General features: G+C 44.6%; 1 protein-coding gene across 1 annotated transcript in view; it reads left to right on the top strand.

The window, feature by feature from the left end:
- Window positions 1–24,670, top strand: part of TLN1 (talin 1) — a 3,443,760-nt gene that overhangs the window by 2,101,880 nt on the left and 1,317,210 nt on the right. The window contains exon 31 of the mRNA XM_044078439.1: window positions 17,887–18,095. Within this exon, the coding sequence (XP_043934374.1) occupies window positions 17,887–18,095 (209 nt within the window). The remainder of the gene's footprint in view (window positions 1–17,886; window positions 18,096–24,670) is intronic.

Raw genomic sequence — 24,670 nt, forward strand, 5'->3', positions numbered from 1 at the left:
AACAGTGAAACATGATGAACATAGTACAGTTGTGTACCTACCATAAATGTAGATGTTAGAGTGTATTCACTGTTGCAGTCCAGGTTACCCACCCACCCACTATTCCGCTTTCTTTGCTGGGACTTATCTATAGTTCTCTATTCTATACATCCTATGTGGTGTATTTGCTTGTAGATGAAGGTGTTGTTTATTTTAGTGTATGTTTTGTATTTTAGTGTATGTTTTTTATAAGCAATGTGTATTGCGTACCTTCTTGGGGCACCTGACATCTGGGGCAAGAAAAACTGAAGAAAATGGCGTCGGCTGCATCTTGTATACCCCTGGTGCACTGACGTCAGGGAAGAGACAGCAACCAATGCCGGACCAGGACTTGGGAATTCAGGCCGACTGCGGGTAGCCTGCCAGCAGGATAACCCAAGTATAATGACTGCAACAGTGAATACACTCGAACATCTACATTTATGGTAGGTACACAACTGTACTTCTTTCTGTACCCTGTGGGTATTCAGTTTGTGGTATTTTTCTCAGATTGGACCTTTGTCTGATCCAGCTCTTCCTCTCTGGGCACCGACGCAGGTGAGCTCGGTGCCTGCATCAGTTTTGGAGCCTACCGTCTTGGTGTGGGAAAGTTCCCAGGCTCTTCGGAGCCGGAGACCTCTTTGGACCCGGGTTGTGGTGCCTTCGAGGTGATGCGGAGTGTGCTGTCTTCTCAGGTGGCTCCATCCCATTGATCCCGGCACTCTTCCCCCCAAAAGAGCCGATTTCTACCTCTGCTCCATCCCTCCCGCCATGGGTAGGGAACCAGAGCCCCAGGACACCCCATTGAGTGAGTCTCTCTTCCGAAACCTCACTAGAGGATCTGTCTGGAGAGGTTCCTTCAAAGAGAGCCTGTAAGAGAAAACATCTAGACTCCCTTGAGGAGTCTGTCACTTCAGATATAGATTTGGAGGATTCAGAAGGGTCCTCAAGGTCACCCTGTGAAGTTTCTCTTTTTCAGACTTTCTTGAAGTCCTGAAACATAGAGGTGGCTGGAAAACCCTAACCCCGTTTTGAGGACGAATCTGTGTACCTGGAGGTATTTGGTTCTTGACCCTCCACCTCTTGGGTTTCTCCGCCTTTCGATCAGCTTCTTTGGGTGGTGAGTCGAAAGGCGTAGGGCTCCCCAGAATCAATGGAACCTGTTCCGAGGAGGCCTAACAAGTTTATTCCTGGCCCTGCGGTCAAAGGATTTCTAACTAAGGGTGTTCAGGTAGATGCTGTAGTGGTGGCGGCCGCCAAGGAGGAGATAGCTAAAACTTCATCTGTCCATCCACTGAGTAAGGCTTCTTGAACAATGGACAGATAAGGGAAGTGTATGTTCTCGTCAGTGGCCTTTACCCTTCAGTCGCTGAACTACCTAACCCACTTTACCAGACTACAGAGGGATCTCCTAAAGGAGCTTGGCGATGCCCTCCAAGGTTCTACAGCTGCTAAGATTTCAGATAATGTTGCCTCTCAGTTTGCTACCTTAGGTTCTATAGTTAACTCCTCCATGCGACTCATATCCTCTGCAGCTGATGGAACAAGTAGGGCAGCAGGCACAGGAATAGCTCTCCTTTTGACGGCTCATCCTTGTTTGGGCCAAAAGTAAGAGAAAGGCTGACCAGGTGCGAACAAGAAGGCAAAACTCTTATCTGCCATAGGAGTATGTTTTTCTGTCCCTACCAGGCCTTTCCCCAAAGGCCAGAAGGGCGGAAAGATGTGGTTCCATAAATCCCAAGGAGCTTCACTGGATGCACATTGTGATTTTTTTTCCCCCAGGGGCAGAAGGGGAAACTGAAAGACACTTTCCTCGTGGCTTGGTGGTCCGCAGAATCAGGGTGACAGAGATGCAGTCTCTGGCAGACCCTTCCAGTGCTCCTGAAAGGAGGCCCACCTGCCCACTTCTGGAGGCAGTCGTGGGCAGACTATCACTGTAGCCCAAAAGCCTGGCTAGACATCACACAAGACAAGTAGGTACAGTTGATTATATCCAGGGGATACCACATACCCTTCTCACCCCCCCCCCCCACCAAGATCAAGATTAGTAACAGACATTCCACCCTGTCAAAGGGATCAAGCATCCCTAGAGGTTCAAATGTTAGAAAGAGTCATCCAAGAAGTCCCCACAGACCAAATTGGATCCGGAACTTATTCAAGTTTCTTTTTAGTTCCAAAGACAACAGGGGACTGGAGGCCCATTTTGGATCTCGGCAGACTAAACAAGTCTGTCAAGAAAATAAAGTTCCAGATGGTGACACTGCAGTCCATACTTCCTTTTCTGGGAAAGGACAATTGGATTTGATCCATCGATCTCCAGAATGCATACTGCCATATAAAGATGGACAGACAATCCAGGAGATATCTACGCTTCTGGCTGGCAGCCAGTCACTACCAGTTCAGAGCTCTGCCCTTTGGACTCACTACAGCCCCCAGAGTGTTTACCAAATGCATGGCAGTAGTCACGGCTCACCTGAGACTGTCAGGATTCCAGGTGTTGCCATACTTAGATGACTGGCTCCTCACCGCCACCACCAAGCATCTACTGACCAAGACAAGGGGCGCCACTATCCATCTATACTCATTTAGGCATTACTATAAATTTCAAAAAATCTGCCTTGTTGCCTTCACAGTATATTACCTTCATAGGAGCAGACTTGGACACAAAACACATGATAGCAAAACTGCCTCACAAAAGGGTACTAATGTTACGCCATCAGATTTCAATCTTGCACATGAGGAAGAAGTTACAAGCAAAGTTTGTTCTCAAGGACCTGGATTCAGTGGCAGGTGCAATAACATTAGTCCCACTGGTGCATCTACACAAGAGTTTTACAGTGGCTACTCTTTGCTCAGTGGTCCATGCAGGTGTTGCCCATGTTGCACAAGATCCTCATTATAGATACTTGCAAGAAGGACCTACAGTGGTGGCTCAAGTCCACGCAGATAACGATAGGCAGACCATTTGTTCTTCCCCAACTTGTAGCTACAGTGACCACGGGCGCCTCCCAGATGGGGGGGGGGGCATTGTCTGGGACAGACTGTCCAAGGGACTTGGCAGGAACACGAATACCACTTGCACATCAATGTCCTAGAGATGAGAGCGATATTTCTGGTGTTACAGGCATTCCACAGCTCTCTTCCACCAATTACAGTTGTAATACAGACAGACAATATGTCCTTAGTGTAGTACATCAACAGACAACAAGGCGGAACCAGAACTTTACCCCCCTGTGTCGAGAGACTCAGAGTATGGCAAGGGTCAATATCTTCTCAACATTTTCCTATCCAGCATGAATAAAAAACTCTGTTCCCACCAAAAACAACAAAACTTAACTGCATAAGCACATCATTTGTTGACACGCACACAATACAAGTAATCACACTTGTTCCTCATATGTACTTCACTTGCATTGCAGTGTTTGTGTGACTTCCACAGTGTGTTGTAAATCACTTGTCTTTTATCTTTACTGGTTGCCTTGTACAACTGTCAGTACTCTTTTTGTTAAGTACATAGAACAGCCAAGTGTGCAAAAACAATTGGTCCAGTCCACACAATCTGTTGATTAGAAATCACATCTGCAGTTAATCAATTCAGATTCCAAAACAAAGTTGCGCTCTTCCACAGACTTTCCCATTCATATTAAATGAGCACCCCCGCCCAAGCCAGGAGCTTGTATACTTCTTAAGGATACAGTTAAGTTAAAGGTGGTCAGATCAGAGAGCCCATTAACACTAGATCACTCCATACTCAGATTCCAGCTTTAGTCCTAAAATACAGCTTTCATCAACCCATTACTTTTTCCATCTTTTTAATGCTGCAGGTAAATCCTTGCAAAAGCCCGTTAGAACTTCAAGGAACAGCCCTCAATGAAAGTCCCTCAGCTCACCTACTCTGTGCACACCTACAGCAACAAGTCACCAACATCCAGTTTGCTCCCAATCAAGTATTTATAAACTAACTTCTGACAAATATTTCAGTGATTGGTGTCTCATTGCTTAGGCATACAATTTCCCCACTCACCAAGCTGGTTAGGGACAGTTACTGTCACCTGTCATTTGGGTCCCAAGGTCAAAGATATTCCAAAGGCCCTCAAGACCATTTCCTATGACTGTTATAGCTATAACATGGTAGTGGACCGGATCTATATTTCATCGAAACTCCAATTCCACGAATACCTATTCATTGACCCCCATTCAGTGAAATACCCTTTTTATAAGCAAACGTTTTCACAAGTAACTAATTTAGTAGGCCGACATACTGTGCGGTACACACTTCAGTATAACAAACCCACCAAAGTGGGGGCTGTGCCCCCCACACACCCCCAGTGTAAGGGGATGCACCCCCATTCCCCTACTTATATATACATATATACCAACTCAGAGATCGCACTACATTGAGGAAAAGGGCAAATTTCTACATGTTGGCAAACTAACTCCGTACTCGGGGAAAAATGTTTGCTGATCTGAATGTTCGATAAAAGGACGTTTGCTGAATAGGGGTCGATGAATAGGTATTCGTGGAATTGATGTTTCGATGAACTAATATAGACCCAGTGGGCCATGTGTGAGTGAAGTGATCTGTAGTGCAAAACCCTGAGAGACCTGTAGAGAAACAAGTCAGAATTGTATGCATGTGACAGATGCAGATAATAATCCTGTCCTGAAAGGAGATAGTTCTTCCTTCCTTTTAAGAATAATGCCTAAATATAAAGAGAAGATAATTGGCTTTAAGATTTGCCTTAGTGGCTGGTGTTTCCGGGGGGTTCCAATATGCATCAGCCTGGAACAAGATTGTAGATGGCCCTTGTTTTGCAAAGGATTGTCATGTATCTGTCATTGGTACCCTGATGGTGCGTTTTTTTTTTTTTTAGGCAGAGTGCATATACTGGACATCCCAACATAGCAAATCACTTAAACCCTAAGTTATACAATATGTAAGAGTTCCTGTAGCACTAAACCAGCAGCAGACCTGGTAACCCTTCTAACTGAGATGGATACTTGATTTCATTATAAGAAACACTGTCTGGTGGGAAGCTTTGTGTACACTTGGTTTACCGACATAATATTCTAGGAGTGTTAGATACTTAAAAAAATACTTTTTGTAAAAGCAATGCCTGGCAGTATATTAGTGAAGACACTAGCATACTAATAAGCATACTAATAAGTATTCAATAGATAATATGTAATGTGTATTTGTAATGTATAGAAATCGTTTTCACTTTGACTTAAACAGGAATGCTGACCATTTATCTTTGAGAGGTTGTAATTGTTACATTACATACGATGTCAAATCATTAATTATAAACAGTATTCTTTTCTGAAAGAGTCCTTGAGGGTATTGATTTAAAAAAAAAAAAAACAGCCATACTTTGAGTCTGTCTTGGATGCCTCTTTCATGAAGGTTATGCCCAGTCCTTAGACTTTTGATCAAAGATTGTGCTGTTAATGATCAGTTTCTTTCAGGGTTTTAAAACAGTTTATCCTTTAGGTAAGAATACTCATAACCTGGCTGAATAAAATAGAACTTTTATAATTTTGTGTTTTGATCAGAGGACTGCACTCACTTTTTTCAAGAGTTTTTAGAGGAAAATCATTACACTGCCTTATTTGGTTGTTTCCCACTTTTAGGTGAGAGCTTCTCTGAGTAGTTTTTAATATATATTTTGCACAGAATGCACCGTAACTTATTCATTTTTTCATCTGTATCTAACGTGTGTGGTAGTTTTTTTTTACTTAAGTAATTCAGAACTAGTCTTCCATCTACATCTTTTACATTGTAACCATGTCAAAATTAAGCCTTTGAGTTCATTTTGATAAAAAAATGTTCTCTCTCTTTCAAATTAAACATTTTACATGTCAGCTCTTGGACAGAACTAATGATTTTGCTGAATGTTCATTAACAAGTCAAAAGCTGTTTTTGATTAAATAATTTTTCTGTCAGATATCAACCAGTGGTGATGCAGTACAAAAAGTTTAGTTAAAATTGAAATATGAATAATATTTTTAGATGTCCTTCTATTCCTGTGTTGCAGTATTCTTGTTGTGGGATTTTCCACCTCAGGTGACCCGTACGTCGGCTCTTATACAAAAGCTTCAGCTTGGCTGTTGTAGCTGCGTGGGACATCACACGTAGGACCATAAACCAGGGGCCTTAAATGTGATGTCTCCATGCACAGACACCTGAACATTTCAGCCGCAGATGACCAACGCATCATGTGCTTCGCTCCTTCAACACAAACGTCTAAAAAGCCAAGTACCCTGTTGGGGGGGGGGGGGGGTTCTTCTAATTAGCTTGCTAAAGCTTGGTTTGTTTTAGCTAGTCATAGCCGATGTCAGCAAAAAAGGGTAAATGCCAGTTCGGGCGCCAGATACCCCATAAAGACTCGCCTGACCGCTGCGTTTTTACTTAGGCTGGGAGCACGACCACAACGCTTGCTCCATGTGCCAATCCTTTGTACCGAAGACCCTTTGCAGCCATCTGGCCGCACTTAATCTTTACGCGGAGAACCAACATCTCAAACGGTTAGCCCTTTGGATGGATCCCACCTCGGAGGCCTCGACAGAACCTCCGCATAAGTAGGCCAAGGTTCATAGGCAGTCTACCTCTGCCGCTCCACTACCGGACACCCTGCCAACTTCCGATTTAGGTGTTGAGGGATGCTTGGAGTATCAGTCGATTTCAGCGGTGACTTTCATAGAAGCCATTTCACGACCGATGACCGGCATGTCCCCAGAGCCAACCCAGACCCCGACTACTGTTGAGGTTGCAGGGGAACCAGACTTAGCAGAGCCTTTGACCAGGATCCCTCCTCTGGGTGCTGCTACCGTCAGATCGTCATCCGACTCCAGGCCTATGTCTACGCCATCTAAAAAGAAACAAAAATCCAAGCATGTGACCATGACCAAAGATGGCCTACCTAACTGGCAGTCCTTCACTTCTTCCCTGGCTTTTATGGTCCTTAGGCTTTCAGCCTCATACCCCTCTACTCTACCACTGCTAAGCCCTAGACATGCTTCTTCTCTCCCTCCTCCTGTCTCACAGGACAGGGAAGAAGAGCAAGACACCTATTACTCCTCCTCTGGGGAATCCATTTCTTACATCTCCCAAATTGCTTCACCCCAGAATCTCCTGAAAAAGAATCTATTGAGGGAGAACCTCCTCCAGAGGAATATTACATTTGGTGAAACTATCACCAAAATGAGAGAATATTTCAAATGTGACACCTCTCAAATGTCTTAAATTCAGAAGAGGTACTTTGAACTTTTACAGGTAGAATCCCCCTCATCTTCTGCTATCCCACCTGTCATTCTTGCATACATGGATGCTTTTGCCTCTGCATCAAAGACACCAGACTCTCAGCCACCTGCCCCTAAATACCCAGACTGCTTCTACAAGGTGCCTGATGACCAAAATTCCTAGTCAACCCACAGCCCCCCTCCCCCAGCACACCCAGCTGTGATTGCCACATATCCAGATAAACAATCCAGACTCATTCCGTCTGCCTCGCTCTTACCCACTGACAAAGACAGCAAATCTATGGATAGGATTGTAAGAAGGTCTATACCTCTTCCACTTTGGCTTTTAGAGCCATCAACTATCAGACGCATATGGCCAAATATGCTTTGGACCTGGTCTGTCAAGCTGCTACCTTGCTTGCTATTACTCCTGACTACCCCACAAAAGCTGACATCTCGTCTAAACTTTCTGTGGCTGCCCAAGTAGCCAGACACTCAATTAGATACAGCTGTGATGCTCCAGAAGCTTCTGCTTGCTCTGCAGCATCTGCCTCTGTTCTCAGGAGATATTCCTGGCTTAGACTTCAACACTTACCAGACGACTTTAAGTCTAAGATCCTGGATGCCCCCCTGGACCCCAGTTTCCTTTTTGGAAAACAATCTGCAGATCTTTTCAAAAACCTGCCAGAAAAGACTAAGGAATTACAAGACATCAAACATTTGTTGGTGTCCCCCATCCCCAAATACTACTGGAACTACCCTGCCAAGGCCACATTTGTTGGACGTAACCAAACACCGGCTGGATCTACCTCTTCCAGACCTAGAAAAGGTACCAGAAGATAAACCACTTCCAGGCTAGCTGCCCCACAACCTCCCCCTAGGCAGCCCTTTCAAGACAGAGGAGGTCCTAAGTATGCGTGACTACCTTGCCCCCCCTAGCCCTCTCTGCCCGTCTGTCTCACTGTCTCCCCTTTTGGAAAACCATCACCACAGACAGATGGGTGTTGGCCATCATCCAAAAAGGATACTTTCTCTCCTGGAAAGAAAAAACACCCCTAAGAGGAATTCTCTTTCCCCCCAGAAATCTGACATCTTTTACCACAAGTCCTGACATACCTTCTGAACTTGGGTACCATATAACCTGTCCCCTCAAGACATGAAGGAAAAGGCTTCTACTCTCATCTGTTCCTGGTCCCCAAAAAGGACAGACCATAGAGACCTATTCTAGACCTTTTCTTAAATCTGTTCTTAAAGGTGCTCAGTTTCAGAATGCTGTCACTCTTAAGCCTCCTTCCTCTCATACCTACCAAGGCTTTCATGGCCACATTGGACCTAAAAGAAGCCTACTTGCACATACCCATACTACCCTCCCACAGAAAATGTTTATTTCTCTGGACTCTCTTCTCCTTTCCAATTTACTGCCTTGCCCTTTGGTCTGTCCACTGCCCGCAGTGTGTTCACAGAATGCCTGGCCCCTGCCATTGCCCATTGCAGAACACAGGGAATTCAGATTTATCTCTACCTAGACATCCTGATCCTAGCAGACTGCAAAGAAACCCTTTCAGCCCATCTGCTGTACACCATATCCTTTCTACAAAATCTGGGGTTTACCCTCAACCTCTGTCTTCCCTGACCCCAGAGCAAGACAAGATATTTCTTGGTTGCAGAATCAAGACAGACTTAATGAAAGCCTGTTTACCCCAAAGACAAGGTCAGCTCCCTGGCCTCCCATTTCAAAGCCATGCTCTAGACCCAAGTAATCACTGCAAGGCAATTCCGAAGGACCCTGGGCCTAATGGCCACCATCCCAATGCTTCCACTATCCAGAGTGCATATGGAAAAGCTTCAGTGGTATTTAAAAAACATTTGGTCCCAACACCAGCATCCCCTGGAACAAGAAATCACACTCCTACCCTGCCTAAAGGTGGAGGTCTGCTGGTGGATTCAACAAGTTCAGCTCAACCCGGGCCTTCCCCTCCAGCCCATGCTCCCAACCCTGGTAATGCATACAGATGCATCAGACTCAGGATGGGGAGCCACCTTGGCATCTTACAGGATTCAAGCAGCATGGCACCCTTCATTAAAGGCCAAAACACATCAATGTGAGAGAAATTACAGCAGTCCTCCTGGCCCTGAAAACCTTCAGTCCCCTGCTTCTACCAGGTGTTCTAATAGTTGCAGACAACACCACAGTTATGTGGTACCTCAACAAACAGGGAAGGACAAAAGCAATACCTCCTGTGCAGACTAACATTACTGATATGGGATCTAGCCTCCCGCCACAGCTTGTCCTTACAGGCATCCTATATCCACTCGCAGGACAACAAACAGGCAGACCTTCTGAGCAGGACATCCTCTCCACAACATGAATGGATAGTGGACAAGACAGTCTTCCTAGACATAGTCCACCGGTGGAGCACTCCTCAAATAGACCAGCTTCTCCCCAGAACAGACAACTGCAGACCTTCTGCACCAAGACCTACTCCCCTCTAGCTTCGAGACTAGACGCTTTCAGCATTTCTTGGAAGGGGAAGGTGCTATACGCCTTTCCCCCTTCCCACTAATTCAAACAGTCCTCCTGAAAATCAGGAGAGACGAACCAAAAATCTTGTTGTGACTCCCTACTGACCAAGGCAACACTGGTTCCCCCTACTTCACAATCTAGCCAAGGGCAATCACCACAAGTTACTCCACAAGGTGGACCTTCTGACCCAACAAAAGGGAACCCTCATCCACCCACACTTGCAGATGTCACTGACAATGTGGGTGATAAACTTTTAATTCCCTGCCCACACCACTACTCCGAGGATGTGCTTTCAGTCCTGAGGGAGGTCAGGAAACCTACTACAAGAAAATCATACCTAGCTAAATGGGAAAGATTCTAAAAATGGTGTCTGGACAAGGGAAAGGGACCCATGCATTGCGGACCCCTCCCTAGTTCTAGCATACAGGTGTCAACTAGTAAAAGGCGGACTGTCATACTCCTCAGTTAAAGTTCACCTTTCCACAATCTTAGCCTGGCTACCCCTAGACCCTCCCTTACTAGCCAGGCTCGATGGTAAGCTTTTCTTAAAAGGGGTCCTACACATAAGGTTTCTAAGAAAGCCCATCCCACCACCCGGAGACCTGAACTTCATTCTGGAAAAGCTAACCCAGCACCCATTCTAATCTGCTGGAACAGCTACTCTCCAGATGTGTACATGGAAAACTGTTCTGTTATTGACCATAACTTCAGCCATAACTACAGGCCTTAGTGGCCTGCCCCCCCCCCCCCACACTACTTTCCACAAGCACAGGGTAATACTAAGAACTAACCCCCTCGTTCATGCCTAACGATTTGTCGTTAAACCAGTCTATTCACCTGCCCACTTACTACCCCTCTCCCAGCAATGAAGGGGAAAGGATACTTCACTCCCTGGATGAGCACAGACAGGTAAGATTTTACCTGGACAAAGCAAAGTCCATTAAAAAATCCAATAAACTCTTTCATACCACCCCAGGGCCATGGGCAAGACAGTCTACAAACAAACCATTGCCTGTTGGATCAGGAAAGCCATTTGCCTCTGTTACTCTTACCATAGCAAAAAACTCCCATTGGGAATAAAAGCTCACTCCACCAGAGCAATGGCAGCTTCCATAGCCTTTTTCAAAGGCCTGGACACTGTTTCCACTATGGAAGCAGCCATATGGTCCACCTTTCACACTTTCACCAAACACTGCAAATTAGACAATGTCTCCAAAGCATGAGCAGGATTTGCCAGGGCAGTCCTACGGGGCTTTATAGAATCAGCCTCTTCATCCGCCACCCTTCCTTCCAACTAAGCTGTGGTACTCTCCCACAACAAGAATACTGCAACATAGGAATAAAAGGACATGGAATAGTTGTGTGAAATCTTACCATAACCATAGATGTAATTCTCTTCCATGGTGCAGTTTTCCTTCCCACCCACCAAAACCTCCTTTTCTCTTACTTAGTATAGCATATGCTTAGGCCCCTGGTACCCTATACCCTGCACTGGGGACCTGTGAAAACCACTTAAGGGCCCAGTGGCCCTATGCCTGACATCACTGACATCTACTCCTGTTGGGTCTTATGCTCCTTCTGTTAGGCTTTCAAGTTCTGAGGTCTGTGCGTGCAGACGTCACATTATGGCCCCTGATTTTATGGCCCTACGTGTGATGGTGCCACACAGCTGCAGCAGCCAAGTTGAAGCTTTTGTATAGGAGCTGAGTTGAGGGTCGCCTGAGGTAGAAAATCCCTCAACAAGAATACTGCAACATAGAAGAGAAGACCATCTATGATTTATAGTAAGATTTTACAAAACCCTTCTTTTTTTTAGCACAAAAATGATACAAGTCATTTGTAGAAAAAACCAATGTCAGAAAAGTAAGCTTGCAGAGGAGCACCTTATTTGTGTTGTCTACTTGCTGATCATCCAGGATCCATCTGTAACCCCCTAAGTTTGTAATGGTTTAGAAATGTAGGATTTTTTCGGTTCTCCTATGACCAATGATTCTACTGCAAATATTTTTGTGCAATGGATGTAGAACATACCTGTTTGCAAATTCCCATTCATCCTTCCTACAAGAAATATTTTAATTTCAAATCATCAGGATGTTTCCTTTGGGGGAACCATTTAGTTTAATGACAGAGCACTTTAAATGAGGGGGGAAGATTTTTTGATTCTCAAAAGTTTATTGTTGCCAAGAATGCCAAGGACAGAGGAAGCCCAACTTCCTACAGTCCCACTTGTTTTTCAGGAAGGCCTTTGAGAGTGCCTCCTTAGAGTTGTATACCTTATGCCAGAATTTAATTCTGGAGTAGGGAGTATTAGGAAAGGGAGGTGATTATTTTAAGATACAAGACCGTGTTCACAGCCTTTTTGCCATGTATGCAAATACTTATATGTCCCCAGATTTCCTTGGCAGGCCTGGTTCTAGACCAGTTACGTTCATTACTGATGTAACATGTTGTGTGTAGTATTTGTAGCTGCTTTCTGTGTTCTGTATGAAGGGAATATATTTTTCATGGCAGTATAACTTTAATTTCCTTTTGGCAGTAGATGTTCTTCATTCCACATTGCTGCAGTCCTAACTATTGGGTAGTCCGCTGTCCAGTCGGCCCGAATACCAAAGTATATGGCTGACGTCGGTCACGGCGCATTAGACTGACGTCAGTACGTCAGGGTACTAATGCGCATGACCGACGTCATATCCTCAGTCTTTTTTGCCGCATGGTCCGATGCAGAAGCAATTTTGCGAGTGCAGGTTGGCGTTCTGAAAGTTTCTGAAGTCAGAGTTTCAGACCGAATCAAAGTTGGCTAAGTACCCCGTTGGGGAATATTTTGGTTTTTTCTTGCCTCAGTATTTAACCGGATGTCAGAAAAAGTGAATAACTGTATTTCTTGTGGGAAACAGATACCTCATAGGGATTACCATACTTTGTGTATACCTTGTTTAGGGCCTGAGCACGTCGTTGTTGGATGCCGCTCTTGTGCTAGATTTAACAAACGCACTATTAAGAGAAGGTTAGACTGTGCCAGGTTAGTGTTTGGGAAGCGTTGTAATTATAAAATGCCGTCGGATTCTCCGGCGCTTCGACTAAAAGCGCAAGGACAAAGCAGCAAAGCCTAGAGTGGAAGAACCGACAGTCCCAGACGTCGGTTCTTTAGAGGGCTCAGTGGAGCCGGAGGTTTTGCCAGGTGTTTCTTTGGAGTCTCAGGGAGAGACTTTACTGTTACAGGATGTATCCTCTCAGGAAGTAGGCCAGGCTGATGGGGCTTCTCAGGTGGCTGTTCTTCCTTCTCTTCCTAAGGTGGTTAGAGCCTCCCCTTCTGTTTCCAAGGCTTCTTTGAGGGGCAGGCCAAGTTTTGCTTCAGTGGGGGTTTCTCCTAGTGCCTCAGGGTCTTTGCCTAAGAAACATATGCTTAAAATGGCAGAGGATTTGATTACTATGATAAGGGGTTCTATGCCCCCTCCTGATAAGAGGCCTAGGGTGGAACCTGAGTTTGGGAGTTTTGAGCAATGCTCGGAGGCTTCTGAGTCTTCGGCTGAAGACTTGCAGGAGTACCCTCCTTATTCTGATTCTGATGTGGATGATTCTACTCCTTCAGCTTCTCCTCCTGAGGATTTTTCATTTTCAGAGACTCTGCATTCCATGAGGGAGCATTTTAAATGGGAAGGGCAAGATTTCTCTGATTCCAGGAAAAGGCTTAGGGAATTCTTGTTTTACCCCAGCATAGGCCTTTAGCTATACCTCCTGTTTTGAATGTGGTGGAAGATGTTTTTGCAGAGGCTTCCCTGAATCCTGATTCTTTGCCTCCTGCCCCAGTTAAACCGGATAGGTATTATAGGGTGCCTGACGCTCATAAGTATCTTTTTAAGAGTCCTAGGGCAGACCCGGAAACTGTCTCTCAGGGGCCTAAAGGTGTGAAGGCCTCAGTTGTTAAAAATCCTGTCCCTCCTGATAAAGAGGCAAGGGCTTTGGATAGATGGGGAAAGAAAGTGTATACTTCTTCCACTTTAGCCATGAGGGCGTTGAATTGTCAGTTTCACATGTTAAAATATCAGAATTATCTTCTTTCACAATTAAAATCTAAGGTGGATGCTCTGGCGGAAGGTATTGAGTGTAAAGAGTTGCAGGATTTAGTTCATGTGTCTGAACAAGTGGGTAAACATTCCTTGCAATGTGGTTTTGATGCTGTGCAGGCCTCCTCCAGGGTGGCTGCCACTGGTTCTGTTCTTCGTAGGCACGCCTGGTTGAGAGATCAGAACTTAGCTGAGCATGTTAAGACAAGGATTTTGGATGCTCCTTTACAGTCTGATGTGTTGTTTGGTTCGCCTGTGGAAGCAGTTTTAAAGAAAATGGAGGACAAGGCTAAGTCTATGCAAACTGTTAAGGATTTTTTGCAGGTGCAGCCTCCGAAGTTTAGTAGAAATTGGCCTACTAAGGGGTGGACTTATCCTGCTTATGATTCCCAGTCTAGGGGTAGGTCTAGACGTGGTAGGGGCAGAACTCAAGGTTCTTTTAGGCCTAGGACAGGGAGTTCACCTGCTCAGACTTCTGGTGAGGGCAGGGGTCAGTCCTTTCGTAAGCAGACCCAATGACCTGCCTTTTCAGCTGCCAGTACCTTCTCGCCTGGCGGCACCTCTAGGAGGAAGACTGTCTCTTTTCAAAGAAAATTGGGATTTAGTTACCCAAGACAAATGGGTTCTGGATATCATTCACCACGGTTACAGGTTTTATTTCCATACCTTGCCTCCTTTCAAAGGCATGCCAGACATTCCTCCTCTACAAAGAACAGAGGCTCGCAGACAAATTTCTCTGTTACTCCAAATAGGAGCCATTCAGTCAGTTCCTGTGCCAGAAAGGGGCCTAGGATTTTATTCTCGCCTGTTCCTAGTACCAAAGAAGGGGAACACGTGGAGACCAATTTTGGATTTATCTATCCTCAACACTTATCTGGGCATTCCAAAGTTCAAAATGTTGACGTTACAACAGCTTTTACCTATACTGGGCAAAGATCACTGGATGGTAACTTTAGATCTCAAGGAAGCTTACCTTCATGTGCCTATAAGACTAAGTTGCAGAAAGTATCTGCGTTTTCGAGCTGGAAATTCTCATTGTCAGTTCTCTGCATTGCCCTTTGGCTTATCTACTGCGCCCAGAGTATTCACAAAGGTTCTGGCTCCAGTGATAGCTTACTTCAGGCTAAAAGGAATTCAAATCTATCCTTACTTGGACGACTGCCTGATTCTGGCTCAAGAAAAGGAAGACCTTCTACAGCATTTGGAATATGTCATAGCAGTGCTAAGATGCCTAGGGTATTCTGTGAACGAAATAAAGTCCAGTCTAGTACCCTCTCAAGACATGTGCTTTCTGGGTGTGAGACTGAATACAGCAGCCCAGATGGCCTTTCTAACCCCGGACAAACAAAAGAATCTTTCCAGTTACTTCCATCAATTATCTCTTCAGTCCGGGCTGACTGCAAGGACAGTCCTTCAAGCCTTAGGGTTCATGGCATCTTGTATTCTGGTGCTTCCCAATGCCAAACTGCATATGAGGAAGCTACAATGGTATCTCAAAATCTATGGACACAGCACTGCCAGGATTTGGACACTGTCATTCAAATAATACCTTGCATTCAAAAGGAATTTTTGTGGTGGGCTCAGGAATGTCACCTAAACAAGGGACTCTCTGTGACCCGGCCAGAGGCAAGTCAGATTCTAACGACAGATGCCTCAGACATTGCTTGGGGAGCTCATCTAGATGGAAAGTGGATACAAGACAAGTGGCCTGCCAGACTACAGCATCTACATATCAACATGAAAGAGATGTTAGCAGTCCAGTTTGCATTAATGGCTTTCAAGGAGTTACTTCTTCCAGGGCAGGTGTTGATTCTAACAGACAACACAACTGTCATGTGGTACATCAACAAACAAGGGGAACACATTCTTACCCATTGTGCAGGCAAGCAATGATTTTATGGGAGACTGCGCTCAGCTTGCAACTAACTCTTCAGGCAAGGTTTCTGCCGGAGCACAGAACTCCTTAGCAGATGTGTTAAGCAGACAAATCATGGATCCCCACGAGTGGAAACTGGATCTTCATGTATTTCAAAAATTGACAGTGTCATGGGGAACTCCAGACATAGATCTGTTCGCTTCTCCACTAAACCACCAGCTGCCAAAGTTTTGCACGAAGGGATTTCATCACACAGCTTGGAAAGTGGATGCTCTTTCTTTCAGTTGGAAAAATCTTCATGTGTATGCTTTTCCACCTCTGCCTCTTCTCCCAAAGGTGCTTCTAAAGGTCAGACAAGACAAGCCAAGGATGATTTTAATAGCTCCAGATTGGCCTCGGCAGCACTGGTACCCATTACTGAGGAGTCTGGTAAGGAAGCCTCCATGGCCTTTACCCTTGATTCCACACCTATTGTCTCAGAGGGACGGTCATCTGCTCAATGTCAAGCTTCAAACTCTTCATCTAACAGCCTGGCATATTCTGTTTTGAAAGACAGCAGGTCTCAACTTCCTCAACAGGTTTTAAATGTGATTATGGAAGCCAGAAGACCTAGTACAAGGAAAGTGTATGCAGAAAAATGGAAGAGATTTTTATTTTGGACTGCAGCACAGAATTTGGAGATTTCGAGCCTAATTTGAGTGTGGCTCTTCAATATCTTACTGAGTTATTGGACAAAGGTTTGTCTTTCTCTTCATTAAGATTCATGCTGCAGCAATTTCAGCTCACTATGATTGTGACCCACCATTGTTTTCACATCCTTTATTCAAGCAATTTCTTCGGGGGGCAAAGAATATAAGACCCCACGTAGAGCTCCTACTCCTGCTTGGGATCTCAATTTTGTGTTGGAGAAACTTACTCTACAACCTTTTGAGCCTGCAGCTACTGCTGACCTGAAATACTTGTCATGGAAGACTGCTTTTTTGTTGGCCATTACTTCTGCAAGAAGGGTTTCTGAGTTACAGGCCCTTATGGCGGTTGAGCCTTTTTTTGATTTTTCATAAGGATAGGGTATCATTACGTACTAATCCTTCCTTTATGCCTAAGGTGGTTTCTAGTGTGGCTTTAAACCTAACTATTCATTTGCCTACTTTCTATGCAGATCCCCAAAATAAAGGGGAAAAGATTTTGCACACTTTAGATGTACACAGGCAATTGCGTTATTATTTAAGCAGGACTAAGGATTTTAGAAAGTCTCAGCAGTTGTTTGTTTCTTTTGCTTTGAGTTCGCAGGGCAAGCCTGTGTCAAAACAAACTATTTCTAGGTGGATTGGGTTTTGCATTGCATTTTGTTATTCCCATCATGGCAAAGAGATTCCAGCTGGGATTAGGCCTCATTCCACTAGGGCTACTGCCACTTCAACAGCATTTCTAAGGGGTGGCAACTAAGGATATTTTGGAGGCAGCTACTTGGAGTTCAGTGCATACTTTCTCTAAGCATTACCACCTTCCTCTCTACTCTAAGTCTAGGGCTGGTTTTGCCACAGCTATTTTGCAAGGCATGTTATCAGCTCCTGCTTCCTTATGATTTGCCAGCCTCCCTTACCTCTGCTTTGGGATTCTACCCAATAGTTAGGACTGCAGCAATGTGGAATGAAGAACATAGTACAGTTTTGTACCTACCATAAATGTAGATGTTCGAGGATCCACATTGCTGCAGTCCAATTTACCCTCCCTCCTTCCCTCTGTGTTTAGGGGTGGTTGTGTAGGTGAGATTATATTCTGGTACCTTTGTATATATTGTATATGTTTTTGGTGCAGGTATGTTTGGTGTGTTTTGGTTTTGGCCTTGTCTTTTTAGGGTCTTCTGACATCTGGGGCAAGAAAAGACTGAGGATATGACGTCGGTCATGCGCATTAGTACCCTGACGTACTGACGTCAGTCTAATGCGCCGTGACCGACGTCAGCCATATACTTTGGTATTCGGGCCGACTGGACAGCGGACTACCCAATAGTTAGGACTGCAGCAATGTGGATCCTCGAACATCTACATTTATGGTAGGTACAAAACTGTACTTTTCATTCAGTGACTGTAGTTTGTGGTTGGTCTTTCTACTGTCTTGTTGCATTTTCACTTGTTACCCTGACTTTTTGTTTCTCCTTTCAGGAATTGCTGCCAGAGATGTGGCTCAAGCCCTACGAGCTCTTGGCACTGCTGCTCGAGGTGTTGCTGCCCACACCACAGACCCTCAGGCAAGGGCTGCTACACTTGACTGTGCCAGTGACATCATGGATAAGTCAGCCAATCTCATTGAGGAGACAAAGAGGGCAGTTTCAAAGCCTGGCGACCCAGTATCTCAACAGAGATTGGCCCAGGTGGGTAATTTTTTTGCAAGGATGTGTGTGAAAGCTTAGCTCATTGATTTTAAAAATATCCGAATTGTATTGTGGTCCTTGATATGAAAACCAAGTCTGTTGTCATTGAACTATTTGTTTAATTTCAAATCTGACATCAGTCTGGCATCTCACCTACTTTTAGTGTATATTTCATGTTGTATTCTTTAAAAATGTGATGAAGTTGCTGGTGCTATGAAACTTGCTTTGTAGCTTTCATTATAACTTGCACATTAAGCTTTTCTAATTTTACAGATTGTATGGATAAAAGGATAAGTTCAAGGACTGTTCAAGAACAGCCAACTCCTACCTCACATGAGCACCAGCACAGAGTTGTGGCTTTTTTTTTTTTAAGTGAAATGCTTAAAAATAGCTACACCATAAATGTATTTCCTTTAGAGCCTTTTTGTTTTGTTTGTTTGATTTCCATGGACCTTTTTCATATTCAACCCAAAAGCACTGTCTGGTTACATGATGTGCTCAGAATCACACAGTTAAACAAACAGAGACAATGGAAAACAAACCCTGGCCCACAAGAAGCAGCTTGTTAACAGGTCATAACCTTAATCCTCTGCACCAGCTGACACATTTTCAGTGAAGAGCTTTAAAATGTTATGCCCTAAACATATTTAATTTTCCCAGTTATACACTGCCACATAATTAAAAAAACAAGGTGTTTTTCCATTTTTTTTCCAGTAATTTTATTATCACCATAGGAACATAGCCGTTATAAAATACTAATGAATCATAAAAAGGAAAATCGAGCAGTAAACTTAGAGGAAGAGTACTTGAAGAGATTTTTAAAGGTGTTAGTGGAATTCCATGGCAAATTGCAGTTGTACTGACAACAACTCTCCCTGTGAGCCATTCATTAGTTTGATCTATGCATTTTACCCATTGAGAAAAGTGGCTTTTCAGGCATTTTATGACCTGACTGCTGATGCTACTCTAGAAAGCACATCAGTAATGCAAGGCTTTTAAAATATTGGTAACCAGAGATGTTATTCGTGTTTCACTGTTGCAGTCATCACATTTGGGTTATCTGCCTGCAGGTAGCCCTCAGTCGGCCCGGATACCAGAGTCTTAGTATTTCTGCGTCGGATGCTGTCGCTTCTTCCATGACGTCCGGTCGTCAGGGGTATAAAACAGGCATCAGTCTTTCTTGCCGAGGAAGAGACTGAAGCAGAAGCAGTTCACAAGTGCTGGTCAGCCACTACCTGAAATTTTAATTTTCGAGTTGATAATCCTAAAGTCTTCTAAAGCTAAGAACCCCGTTTGGGGATCCTTTTTTCTTGCTCTAACCAATGTCAGAAGAAGTTAACAATTGTCTTGCCTGTGGAAAGCAAATACCTCACAGAAACTTTCATTCTTACTGCGTCAAGGCCCAGACAACGACGTCCCTTGCTGTCAGTTTTGTGCCTTGTTTAACGCCCGAACCATTTATCATCAGGCTGTTTTTCTGGCTAAATTCTTTCGCTCTTGTTCTCCGTATTCTGAAATGGATTTGATAAGCCATCCGACTACCGATCTTCCGAAAAAACGTAAAGATAAAGACAGACCGCATAGGTCCAAAACTTCCGACGATGCTTCTGTTAAGCTAGTCGCCAGTTCGCCGGTACTCAGGTGCCTTTGCAGCCCCAGATGCCCGCTCCTATGAATTCGCAGGCCTCTGCTGAGACCCATTCAGAGTCCAGTATGCTGCGAGATGCTTCGACTATGGAACCAGCTGATGTATCTACCTTGGATGGGTCAGAAAAGGTTAAAATTGTCTCGCCTGTGGAAAGAAAATACCATACTGAGACTTTGTTCTTACTGCATCACCTGTTTAGGCCCAAACCACGACGTCCCACGCTGTCGCTTTTGTGCTTTGTTCAATGCCAGAACTATACGTCGTCGGGCCCTTATTGTAGCTTAATATTTTCTCCCTCAATTCTCTTATTTCTATATGGCATCGGTAAGCCATCCGACTACCGATCTTCCGAAAAAACGTAATGATAGACCGAGACCGCACAGGTCCAAAACTGCCGACGATGCTTCCGTTAAGCTAGACCGATGTTCGTGTTACACTGCTGCAGTCATTACACTTGGGTTATCCTGCCGTCAGGCGGTCCCGCAGTCGGCCTGAGTTCCAAAGTCTTGGTCTGGCGTCGGTTGCTGTCGCTTCTTCCCTGACGTCAGTGCGCCAGGGGTATATAAGATGCACCCGACGCCATTTTCTCCAGTCTTTCTTGTCACTCGGTGCCCGTAGCAGAAGGAGTTTGCAAGTGCCGGTTGGCCGACTCCTGAGATTTTCGAAGTCAAATTTCAGATCCAAAGTCTTCAATAAAGCTAAGTACCCCGTTGGGGAAACTTTTTTCTTGCCTTAGACCGATGTCAAAAAAAGTTAATAATTGTATTTCTTGTGGGAAGCAAATATCTCGTAAGGACTTCCACTCTTACTGTATTCCATGCTTAGGCCCTGATCACGACGTCGCTAGTTGTTGGTTTTGTGCTAGATTTAACAAACGCACTATAAAAAGACGTTTTGATTTTGCTTTACACTAGTTTGGTCGAAGGTTCAATTATACAATGCCGTCTGATCAGCCGACGACCTCAATACCAAAAAAATGCAAAGACAAGGATAAAGACAGGCATCCGAGGTCCAAAACCGACGAAACCTCTTCTAGGCCAGTCACGGTTCATCGGTTCTCAGTGAGGCGCTTTCGCAGCCCCTGACACCTGCTACCTCAGAGCCACAGGCCGCTCCTGACTCCCACGTGGAGACATCTAGGCCTCTAGAAACTCAAGTTATTGGGCCTATGGAAACTAATCCCTCAAATGGGTCCGGAGCCGCTGAGCAGGCATCGGCTTCTGAGGGTGTTTTCAGACCTTCACAACTTACCATTAAGACAACAGCAAAGATAAAGGTACCATTAAAGACAAAGAAACCAGTACAGCATTCTCCTGGACAGTCCTCCATGCCTAAGAAACAGATGCTCAAAATGGCCGAAGACCTCATTACTCTAATCAGGGGTTCCCCTCCCCTCCTGAGAAAAGGCCTAGGCAGGATGCAGACTATGACTCTTCTGATCAGGTTTCCATTTCCTCTGATTCCTCTTCAGACAAGGGATACTCTCTACCCTCCTATGAGGACTCTGACGCTGAAGAATCTATCCCTTCAGCCTCTCCTGAGGATTATTCTTTTGGGGAAACATTACATACCATGAGGGAGCATTTCCATTGGGAAAGTCAGGATTACTCAGAATCCAAGAAAAGGCTCAGGGATTTCCTCTTATTGCCTCAGCACAGGCCCCTTGGCTATTCCACCTGTGCTAGACATTGTGGATGATGTGTTCTCTGAATCCAGTTTATCTCCTGACTCTTTGCCCCCTGCTCCAGCCAAGCCAGATAGGTATTACAGAGTCCCTGACTCTCACAAGTTTCTTTACAAAAACCCTTCTGCTGATCCAGAAACTATTTCCCAGGGTTCAAAAGGGGTTAAGGCTTCCATTGCAAAAACTCCAGTACCCTCTGACAGAGATTCCAGAGCTTTGGATAGATGGGGGAAGAAAGTATACACTTCTGCAACTTTAGCAGTAAGAGCTTTAAATTGCCAGTTTTGCATGCTTAAGTACCAACAATATTTAATGGCTCAGTTAAAACAGAAAATGCTTGCAACCTCAGAAGCTCCTGATTGTAAAGAAATGCAGGATTTATTGCATGCAGGTGAACAGGTGGGAAAACATACTCTGCAATGTGGTTTTGATTCTTTAGAGGCCTCTTGTAGAGCCGCAGTTACAGGTTCTGTGATTCAAAGACATGCTTGGTTAAAAGAACAAAGTTTACCTGATCATGTTAAGGCAAAATTATTGGATGCTCCTTTACAGCATGATACTTTGTTTGGTGTTAAGGCAGAAGAGGTGTTAAAGAAAATGGAGGATAAAGCTAAATCTATGCAAACAGTCAAGGATTGCTTACAGGTCAGCCACCTAGGTTTAGCAGAAATTGGCCAACAAAGAATTGGTCCTTTCCAGTGTCAGACAGGCCACAGAGAGGCAGATAGACGCCCAAGGGGCAGATCTCAACCCCAAGGCTCAAACAGACAGCGATGGTGGGGCACCTCAACCCCCAAAAGGTGGTGAGGACAAGTCTCAACCTTACAGGAAACAGTCACAATGACTTTCCCCTTCATACGCCAACCACGTCCCTTTTGGAAGCCCCCTTGGGGGGAAAACTAGCATTTTTCTCTCAAAACTGACAATCACCCAAGACAAATGGGTACTGAATATTGTGTCTCAAGGTTACAGATTCCACTTTCATACGTTACCAAGGCTAAAAGGAATGCCAGACCTGCCAATAAATCAATGGGCAGAGGCGCAAAAACAAATTTCAGTCCTCATGGACATGAGAGCTATTCAGAAAGTACCACAACAGGAATAAGGACAAGGATTTTACTCAAGACTCTTCCTGGTCCCCAGAAAGGACAAGGCCTGGAGGCCCATAGTAGACCTTTCAATTCTGAATACGTACCTGGATATTCCAAATTTCAAAATGTTGACATTACAGCAGCTTCTGCCCATGCTGGGCAAGAAGGCTTTGCTTGTTATTCTGGACCTCAGAGGCATACCTGCATGTCCCTATCAGACAAAATTGCAAAAGATACCTCAGATTCAAAGCTGGTACAATACACTACCAATTCTCTGCACTGCCCTTTGCTTATCTACTGCGTCCAGGATCTTCACAAAGTGCCTGGCACCAGTAATTGCATTTTGCAGACGACTGCCTCATTCAAGCAGAAACAAAAGACATTCTTCTACAGCATCTGGCATTTATAAAAAGATTGCTAATTTCTCTAGAGTACACAGTAAACGAAAAGAAATCAAAACTAGTGCCCTCACAACAGATTATAGTCCTGGGTGCCAGCTTAAATACAATGGCCCAGATGGCTTACCTCATGCCAGACAAACAAGTTCAACTAACTCAATATTTTCAATTACTGGCAAGAAAGTCCCATCTCCCTGCAAGAAAAATTCTGCAGGCCCTGGGATTCATGACATCCTGCATATTACTAATACCATATGCCAGACTGCATATGAGGAAATTACAATTGTACCTGAAAAGTGTTTGGACTCAACACTTTCACAGTTTAGAAGCAATAATACCAATGATTCCCTGCCTACAACAGGAGTTTCGATGGTGAGCACAGGCATGTCACCTAAACAAGGGTCAGCCTTTTACCCAACCCACAGCCAGCCAAACTCTAACAGATGCTTCAGATTATGCCTGGGGAGCACACATGGCAGGAAAATGGATTCAGGGCAAGTGGACCACAGACCAGATGCATCTTCACATCAATCAAAAAGAGATGTTGGCTGTTCAAAATGCCCTAACAGCTTTCAAGGACCTTCTACATCCAGGACAATTATTACTAAAGACAGACAACACCACAGTAATGTGGTACATAAACAAGCAAGGGGCACTCATTCTTATCCCCTATGCAGGCAAGCCATGACCTTGTGGAACACAGCTCTAACGTATCAAGTTCACCTGCAAGCACAATTTCTGCCAGGAAAGAAAAATACTCTGGCAGACGATCTAAGCAGAAATATCATGGACCCTCATCAATGGAAATTGAATCCACAAATGTTCAGCATGGTAACGCAAAAATGGGGATGCCCCAACATAGATCTTTTTGCCTCCCCACTGAATTGCCAACTACAAAAATTCTGCACAAGGACATATCACAAACGAGCATGGAAAGTGGATGCTCTTCTGTTCAGCTGGAAAAACCTAAATGGTGGCCTTCCCACCACTACCTCTTCTTTCAAAGGTACTCCTAAAAACCAGACAAGAAAAACCACAGATGATTCTGATTGCTCCAGACTGGCCACGCCAGCACTGGTACCCTATCTTAAGGAACTTGGCTCAAGGCCCACCATGGATTTTGCCTCAAATCCCACACCTTCTGACTCAACAAAACGATCAGATCCTGCACGGTCAGCTCAAAACCCTAAACCTGGCTGCATGGCAGATACATTAGTCAATCAGGCTACACCTCTGTCTAAAGCTGTTATGTATGTCATTTTGGAGGCCAGGAGGCCTAGCACCAGGAAAGCTTACTCAGAAAAATGGAAAAGATTCTGCGCCTGGAACCAGGCTCAAAACCTTGACCCTCTTGTTCCAAACATTCCTCAGATTTTACAATACTTAACTGAGATGCTGGACAGAGGCTTATCCTTCTCATCAATTAGGATCCACGCCTCTGCCATTTCAACACATTACAACACGGACCTCCTTTATTCTCTCATCCCTTGTTAAAGCAGTACCTCAGAAGGGCTAAAAACATAAGACCGCCCCGGAGAGCACCAACACCAACTTGGGACCTCAACTTCGTTATGGAAAAACTTACACACACATTACCACCTTTTGAGCCAGCCAATACAGCCGATCTAAAATTTTTATCATGGAAAACAGCTCTGCTCCTGGCAGTAACTTCAGCACGAAGAGTCTCAGAGCTACAGGCATTAATGGCAGTGGAACCTTTTATAATTTTTCATCAGGACAGGGTATCTTTAAGG

This window comes from Protopterus annectens, chromosome 1.part1, assembly GCF_019279795.1.
Source record: "Protopterus annectens isolate FY-2018-M chromosome 1.part1, PAN1.0, whole genome shotgun sequence".
Taxonomy (NCBI): Eukaryota; Metazoa; Chordata; order Ceratodontiformes; family Protopteridae; genus Protopterus; species Protopterus annectens.